Source organism: Bos grunniens, chromosome 19 (assembly GCF_055505025.1).
Source record: "Bos grunniens cultivar Pamir isolate PY7600 chromosome 19, Bosgru_T2T1.0, whole genome shotgun sequence".
NCBI lineage: Eukaryota > Metazoa > Chordata > Mammalia > Artiodactyla > Bovidae > Bos > Bos grunniens.
Genome location: NC_141183.1, coordinates 59,738,598 through 59,747,593, shown reverse-complemented (window position 1 = coordinate 59,747,593; position 8,996 = coordinate 59,738,598). Strand labels below are relative to the sequence as shown.

Sequence of the window (8,996 nt, the reverse complement as noted above, 5' to 3'; positions counted from 1 at the left end):
CTGCAGCCTACCAGTCTCCTCTGTCCATGGGATTTTCCAGGCAAGAGTACTGGAGTGGGGTGCCATTGCCTTCTCCGGATACTAAGTATAAAAACACAAATAAACTGCATTCTTCTCTTCTCTCAAGGCCCTTAATTATTTACCTGGAAAGGCTGAGGCAGATACTTTTAATCAAAAATGGTTATGTAATATCAAAATAAGTATGAAATAAAGGTGGGAACTGAGAGGAAGGTAACTCATATAATTGCAATTAATGTAGAGGAAGGAGAGAAATAGATGCCAAGATATGTTTTTCAAGATAAGTGTTCCTGGGACTTCCCTGGTGGTCCAGTGGTTCAGACTCCACCTTCCAATGCAGAGCTGCCAGGCTTGGTCCTGGTCAGGGAGCTAAGCTCCCACATGCCTCCGGGACAAAAAAAAAAGAAACATAAACAGAAGTAATATTGTAACAGATTTGATTATTGTATGTGTATATAGAGAGAGAGAGCGAGAGAGACAGAGTAGCAAAGCAAGTGTTGCTGAAACTCGGCCTCTGTTCACCAGTGCCAAGTATAAAGGAGGAGACAGCGTTTGGGGTAAAGTGAAAAAGACGCTTTTAATTGCTTTGCAGGCAAAGGGGGCCACAGTGGGCTAATGTGACTCACCCTGGAGATGCTAGTGAGGAGTTATACAGTGTTCAAGGAGCAGGGTGTGATCAGCTCAGGGACAATTCAGGGATTGGTTGGCATCAAGGTGAAGTTTCAAGCATTATCAACCTTCTGGTTTCAACTAGTCTAGGGTTTATGTTCTTGCAGTCAGCAGTTTTCCTCTGGAAGGGGTCTGCTTCCTGTAAAAACAATTTAGAATGTGTGTCAGGAATCTATCTGTATCTTTCAGGGAACTGTGAGTTTGATGATTCTGCTATGTAGCAGAATTATAGTCTAACTTGTTACCAGCTCTCCAGCCCAAAAACTATACTTTGTTTCTACATCTTCACATTTCCCAATCAATAACTCTTGAGTCTGCATTTTACTTCAAAAAAGACAGAGGAGCTTGTACATGGTCTCACAAGTGATGCTAAGCTGAATCTTGATGGTTTAGCACTTAAATGACTGAACATTCACATGCATTAAATCAAGTAGGACAAATTATATTCCTCTTCTATAGGGTAGCCTTTTAAACATAGATTACTCTGTCTCTCAAATCTTTTCTAGGACAAATATCCAATTTCCTAAAATTATTTCTCATGAAACTATAATTTTTTTGTTTGCTTGTTTTTGTTCCATAGCAGATTAAGTAATCTAAAGAAGACTCTGAAGGCAAGAAATGTAGCACATGACTTTCAAGTTAAAGAGGTGCAGCTGAACTCCAAAGGCATCTACTATTTCATGAATAACATGATTTCTGTAGTTACAGTGTGAGTTACAGAGCAGCAGCACTGATATACAGACCATCAACAAAACCCAAGCTTCCTCCCTCAGCATCCTAAATCAAACTGAAAGCTGCAAGATGATCAACAAAAATGGATTTAAAATGAGACAATGACAATTGTTAGTCTTACTATCTTGGTTAACTTCATAGACTAACTTCCACAATCATCAGATAAATAGAGAAATCATGTAAATATTTCCAGGTAAGCAGTGCTATTTAATAAGCTAGGAAAAGGTAGCTTGGAGTTGATGTTGTCATAGAAACAATTCTTGCCCATTAAATCAGTGAGAGGGCAAGAAAAATGTGGACTTATCTGTTCTGGTTAAGTGTACTGCATGCAAAAGATGTTGAAATGTCAGAAGGCAGAGATAATAGCTGCAATGGTAAAATACTATTCCCATTTTAAGTTAATTTTCCCCCCATTTTCTAAAGGCATACACTTAGTAAGGTATCTACCTACTCTTCAAAGAGAAAAATAAGAACTTTTAAATTGGAAATGATGAATCCCATTTAAAAAAAAAAGATTTGAGAGAATCTACTGAGCTCCTCTGAAGAACTAAATTAAACTCAGACTGCATCCATCTACTGTAAAAGTACAGACCCCCAAGGTGATCAAACACTCAGAACAGCTGCTAGATGTCCATTAAAACCATGCAAGAAAGGCACTTATTTGATGCATTTCTCCTGGGAGGTTTGTATCTAAAATGAGATTAGAAATAACATTGCCTCCTATAAAGTAACTCTGGCAGACCCCAGCTGGGGAATACACTTGTAATTAATAATGAAAATACTAAACTCATCTCCTGTGCTTACTTCTTCCCACACTACCCTATATCTATATTTATGGCTTTTGAACAAAGGGGATTCCAAATGAAGTCATTGTTGTATCAGTTGTTTGTTAAGGCATGGGCTTCTTAGCTGCTACATAGAACAAAATGTGAATAGTTCCTTGAGAATAAGGTTCTTCTGACATAGGAAATAGAATATGGTAAGCATTTCATATATGTATATATCTGTGTGTGTGTGTGTGTGTGTGACTGGAGATTTCAAAGAAACAAGGTGGTATAGAGAGGCTATTTCAGTCAGAGGACAGAAAAAGTACTTCTCAAAGTGTGTGTCCCAGACCTGGGTAGTATCAGCTTCACCTGAGAACTTGTCAGATATGCAAATTCTCAGTTTCATACCTCAGACTCACTAAATCAGAACCTCTAGGATGGGGCCCAACAATTTGTGTTCTAACAAGCTCTGTAGGTGAGTTACATGTACCATAATACTGAGAACCACTGGACTAGACATTAGTAATTTGAAAGAAAATGTCATGCTTGAAGAACCTCGAGATCCTCAGTATTGCTCAACTTTAGACTACCTGTGGACAGTGGGAAAGTTTGAGGACGAAAAAGTACTGCAAGATGGCATACTGCATGACGTTCCCTCTTCTGGAATGTGTATTGTATTAAGACGATAGAGAGCTACTAAAACATCTGTAAGCAAGTAATTAAATTAACTCTAGGGGCAATGTGAGAAATAGGTTGAGTTCCTCACTGGATGAAATTGCCCATGGAAATAAGATGATACAATAATTGGCTGGGAGACTAAAAAATGCCAGTTACAGAAGACTTCTAGAGACTGGGCAAGGACTACCTAACTGCAAATCAGCATGGGCTGAAGAGGAAGAAGAAGTCAAAGGTCTATTTCACACTTCTGTTAGTGGTTAGATGCTAAAGTGACTAAGGGAAATTCAAAACACCTAAGAGGTATGTCTCTCTCCTTTCTTCTCTCTCTCTCTCTCTCTCTATATATATATATATATGAATCTCCAAATTAAAAAAAATTAAATTGTGGTAACAAATGAGATACCCAAAGGAAACTATTTAAGAGAGAAGAGAACTGAGGGGGAAAACCCCTGAAATGGCTAAAAAGAACTTTATGGGTATGCTTGACAGCAAATTAAACTTTAGTCTCTGATTTGTGCACCTCCCCACAGACCTAGCCATCTGCAAAGCTACTGGTTTAGTTGTAAAAATAGAGCTAACTGAGAGAAGCTCTAGATTTCATAATTTTGAGAGAAGACTAGCTTTTTCAAAAGTAAAGAATAAAAAAAAAAAAAAAACAACTATTAAGCACTCTAAAGCAGCAGTATTTCAAAAATAATAATTTAAATTAATAAAAAAGAGAGATTAAAACATTTCACTAAAGTCCTTTAGACCAAAAAAGAAAAATGATTTAAAGCATAACTTTATATATCAATAATTGGGCAAATAAAACTAATAATCATAAAATCGTGACTAGGTAAAACCCTCTCTCCCATCCTTTCATTGACATTCACTATCTACCTGAAGGGAGATAATTACCCAACTTATCCAATACCACTCCCCTGCAACTTCTTTTTAAAAAAATTTTTCTTTTCAAAAAATTTCCACTTAAAAAAAAATCAGTTTATAAGAACTTATTTCCATATGTTACTAGGTCCCAGGGAGAGTTGTAAGGACACTTCATGCTACTATGAAACTGTCCATGCAATTACCAACACCCCCCTCCCCCCACTCAGGGCCCAAAAGGCAACGTGGCACTTGGGGGAAAAGAAAGTTCAACACAAAGTGTCACCTTAATCCTCTTGGCCTTCCTGGCAGTTGATGTAAATTTTGTTGTTTTTTGTAGAAAAAAAAAAAAAATTGCAACCTTGCCAGAATATACTGCCTCTGAGCATTTTAGCTGCCTTCCCATCTCCCATTCCACGAGCCCCCCTTGGCCCACCCACAACTCCTCAAGGACACATATACACTGTAGGGTAAGGAGTGGGTATAAGATGAAGTACCTCTTTCCACCAAACACCACTCCTTTCCAAATTATGGATAATGAGGCCAGAAGTGTAATTACTGAAGGAGTTTGGAAAGTTAATTACTGAAATAATCTAAAAAATAGTGGTGACTGCAATGAGTACAACTCACTTTATAGCTGTCAGAACCACTCAGAATGTGATAAACATCTTACGTTTGCAAACCCAGATGCTGCACCAAAGGAAGTTTCATATTAGCAAATTACCACCAGAACCCATTCCAGTCAACTCATTTTGATTTTGTAATGAGAAATCCCATTAAAAAGGAATAACTTTAAGTTGTGATTGTTAAGTTGTGAAGCAGGGGAGGGACAGAAGAAAGATGCCAAGTCTGAGGAAATCTGTCTGGGATCCTCTCCTTGAAGACTGTAATTTGCAAACAGCTCTACCTTCCTTGTTCCCACTGTTCACTGGAAGGTTGTGAAGCTAAAGGTAACATTCACTGGATCTCAAACTCAAAGCACTTAGCTTTGAGATTGCAGGTCAAGACTGCAGGAGAAAATGGATATTTTTGAATCGTAGGCACAAATATCCGTGGAATACACACCCTACTCCCAATTCTTAGTGCTATAGTCTCAGTGACAGAGGGCAATTGCTCTATTCCAGCTGCTTCTGCACCTAGCACCTAGCATCATGAGAGAAGTGATTTCCACCCCCCACCCCGGCACTCTCCACTAGATGTCCCAGGCTCCGCTGCCTTTTCTCCCCATCCCTTTGTGACGCAAATGGCTCCAGGCCAAGGCCTAGTGCTCACAAAGGCAGATGCAAACCAGGCGCGCACTCAGTACTCTGGGAGCTTCAGACTGATCTGGGCTCCGGTCCTGCTGCTCCAACCACAAGGCAGGGGGCAAGCCCTGACACCGCCATCACGCGCTATGGCCAGCCAGTTATTCCGCCCTCTCACCCCGCGCCTCTCGTCCTTGACACCTGTGAAGCCGCATTTCGGACACCTCCAAGCGGGCATCAGCGTGGCGATCCAGCGCACCGATGGGAGAATCCATCTCGCAGTGGTCACAGAGGTCAAACGGGACAACGCTTGGGTCACGGTAGAGTGGGCCGAAAAAGGAGTCAAAAAAGGCAAAAAGGTTGCTTTAGAGACCATATTCCTGCTGAATCCAGCTCTGGCCTTGGCTGGGCCCACCGCGCAGGGCAGGGCTTCGCGCTCCGTGTCTCTGGCGCCCCCTTCCGTTATCGGGGACCAGCGAACAGCCGCGCGGTGGGCTGGGAAGATCCCCCAGAGAAACGAAACGCCCTCGGGGGACAGCCTGGCCGTAAGAGTTCCCAGTAGCCCTTGCCTGATGACACAGCGGAAATCTGCCTGCCTACGAGAAATTGAGAAACTGCAGAAGCAGCGCGAGAGGCGCCGACGGCTGCACCGCGAGATTCGTGCCCAGCGCGCCCGGGACGCAGATACTGGAAATGCCCACTATGAGATCCGGCGCCTGATCGAGGAGTGCCGCCGGCGCCTGCGCGGGGGCCGGATTTCCGGCCCTGAACCGCGGGACGGCCGCCGCATCTGCGTCTGTGTGAGGAAGCGGCCTCTCAACCGGCAGGAGGCCACGCAGGAGGACCTAGATATCGTCACCATCCCCTCGGACAACGTGGTCATGGTGCACGAGTCCAAGCAGAAGGTGGACCTCACTCGCTACCTGGAGAACCAGACCTTTTGCTTCGACCATGCTTTTGACGACACCGCCTCCAACGAGTTGGTGTATCAATTTACTGCCCAGCCGTTGGTTGAGTCCATCTTCCGCCATGGCATGGCCACCTGCTTTGCCTATGGACAGACAGGCAGCGGGAAAACGCACACTATGGGCGGAGGCTTTTCGGGAAGAGACCAAGATTGTTCTAAAGGCATTTACGCCATGGTGGCACAGGATGTTTTCCTCTTACTGAAAACTTCCGCATATGAGAAGCTGGACCTCAAAGTCTATGGGACGTTTTTTGAGATTTATGGGGGAAAGGTGTATGACTTGTTGAACTGGAAGAAGAAGCTGCAAGTCCTTGAGGATGGCAGTCAACAAATCCAGGTAGTCGGGCTGCAGGAGCAGGAGGTGTGTTGTGTGGAAGACATGCTGAACCTCGTGGAACTAGGGAACAGTTGCCGGACTTCAGGACAGACATCAGTCAATGCCCACTCTTCCAGGAGCCACGTGGTGTTCCAGATCATTTTAAAGTCTCGAGGGAAACTGCATGGCAAGTTTTCCCTTGTTGACTTAGCTGGGAATGAAAGAGGAGCAGATACTGCCAAGGCCAACCGGAAAAGACAGCTGGAAGGAGCAGAGATTAATAAGAGTCTCCTGGCACTCAAAGAATGCATCCGAGCTTTGGGTCAGAACAAGTCTCATACCCCATTCAGAGCCAGCAAGCTGACACAGGTGCTCCGGGACTCCTTTATAGGCCAGAACTCCTCCACTTGCATGATTGCTACTATCTCTCCAGGGATGGCCTCTTGTGAAAATACCCTCAACACTTTAAGATATGCAAATAGAGTAAAAGAAATAACTTTAAATTTAAGGCCTCGCCATCATTGTCTTTATCCTGCTGAACGTGAAATGCCAAGGGTGTTGGAAAATCACATTAGAAATTCAGAAATGTCCCTTCAGGGGGATGAATTTATTAGAATACCTTGCCTACAGAGTGAGGAGGAGAAAGAGACTGAAGAAATCAAAGTGCTGTCCTCTCCATTAGTGGATACAACAATTTCCTGGAAGGAAGCAAGCCAATGGCCAGATAATAAAATCCAGGATACATCTGATGAAGTAAACTGCAATGTTGACTTTTGCATTGCCCAGTTATTGTCCATTTTGGAGAAGAAAATAGATATTCTGACTGAGATTCGAAGGAAACTGAAATTATTACAAGCTGACCTTCAAAAGGAGAGCAGGCATGGGGAAGTCAATGGTGAGAGATCAGACCTGAAATGATGAATACAGTGCTGCAGTTTCTAAGTTTCTTATAAAAGAAAATTGTCTAAATGATCTGGATAGAAAGATCCTCCTGGAAGGTTTAAAACCTCTTTAAATATGGCTGTGAGAAATGTCCTCTTTTTTTTTTCTTCTGTATTTCTGTAATTTATTTTTATTCTGTAGGACAGTGGTTTGTGACTTGGAACCATTTTACTCCCTAGGGACAATTGGCAATGTCTGGAAACATTTTCATTTGTCAGAATTGGGTATGAGAAGAGTGGTGGTACTAGACTATCACTAGGATACTAGAGTATAGAATGATACTAGTAGAAGGCCAGAGATGCTGTTAAACATCCTACAATACACGGAATAGCCTTCAAATAATTATCCTGTTGAAATTATTATCAGATAATATATATATAAAGTCAAATATATAACAAATCAAAATATATATCAAATCAAATATATAACAAATAATGATCCTGTTGAAAATATCAGCAGTACTGGGGTTGAGAAGGAGAAGGCAATGGCAACCCACTCCAGTACTCTTGCCTGGAAAATCCTGTGGATGGAGGAGCCTGGTGGACTGCAGTCCATGGGGTCGCTAAGAGTCAGACAGGACTGAGCGACTTCACTTTCACTTTTCACTTTCATGCATTAGAGAAGGAAATGGCAACCCACTCCAGTGTTCTTGCCTGGAGAATCTCAGGGACGGGGGAGCCTGGTGGGCTGCTGTCTATGGGGTCGCACAGAGTTGGACTTAGCAGCAGCAATAATGCCTTTGCACGAGTCTTTTTCTCCTACACTGGTGGGTAGATTCAAATGGTTTCTAAGCTCTAGATATACTAGGGAGGTGGGAGTGGAGCAGGGAGAGATTTTCTTTGAGGCTTTGTATGAGAGCCTAGAATTGAGAAGATTTTGTTTTTAATCTTTGAGGTGAAATCACAAAGTACTGTGCTTCCTGGGAGTGATAAAATTAAGTGTTGTGTTGCAGAAGCATTGCATTACTAACTATAGTGTCTTAATATTTTGTTTTCTTTCTTTTTTTTTTTTTCTTCTCACCTTACCAAATTTTGTGCTTACGTGATTCCTATAAAAAGCTTTGTCCCATCAAGTTAGGAGTTAGGGTAGTGAATAAGCCAGAAAAATAGGAAAGTTCTGTCCTGAAGTGGGGCGTTTCCCATTAAGACTGCATAGGGAATGTAGTAAGAATGTGGTAAATATCATTGCCCTAGTTTAATTGTATAATGAGAATATTTTCCTGATTCAAGGATCACAAAGTCCATTCTTTCGCAAAAAGAAGCAGCAGCTAATTTGATATGTAAATATAAATATAATAAATAATCTAATGCACACTTACCTTCAGCAAACACCTCTGGAATGCTATAATAAAGATCTTTTGGTTCCAAGTCTAGCAGTTCCAAACTCTTTTTTGAAGAAAAAAAAAAATGAATTATTTGCAAAGAAATTGAATGGTGGAGTAGGGAAACCTGAAACACAAAAAAATTAGTGCCCAAATTCCTTTACTACTTTTGGCAGATGTGCCTATTCTTTTCAAATATTTTCCTCCAAAATTGCAGAGGCCTTACTGTTACAAAGGAAAACCAAACTTCTGCCAGAGAGTGGGCTTCCCAGATGGCTCAGCAGGTAAGGAATCCACCTGCAATGGAGGAGACACAAGATGTGGGTTCAGTTCCTGGGTGGGGAAGATCCCCCAGAGAAGGAAATGGCAACCCACTCCAGTATTCTTTCCTGGAAAGTCCCAGTGACAGAGGAATAGAATGGTAATGTCCTAGCAAAAGCCATCGGGTTTCATCCTGGTTTCATCAGGATCTTTGGAA

At 42.1% G+C, this 8,996-nt stretch overlaps 1 protein-coding gene across 1 annotated transcript; it reads left to right on the top strand.

The window, feature by feature from the left end:
• Positions 1 to 2,999: 2,999 nt before the first annotated feature.
• On the top strand, positions 3,000 to 7,286 carry KIF2B (kinesin family member 2B). The gene has a single exon (XM_086355689.1). The coding sequence runs from the start codon at positions 4,972 to 4,974 to the stop codon at positions 7,171 to 7,173; it is 2,202 nt and encodes a 733-aa protein (XP_086211815.1). The 5' UTR covers positions 3,000 to 4,971; the 3' UTR covers positions 7,174 to 7,286.
• The last annotated feature ends 1,710 nt before the right edge of the window (positions 7,287 to 8,996 follow it).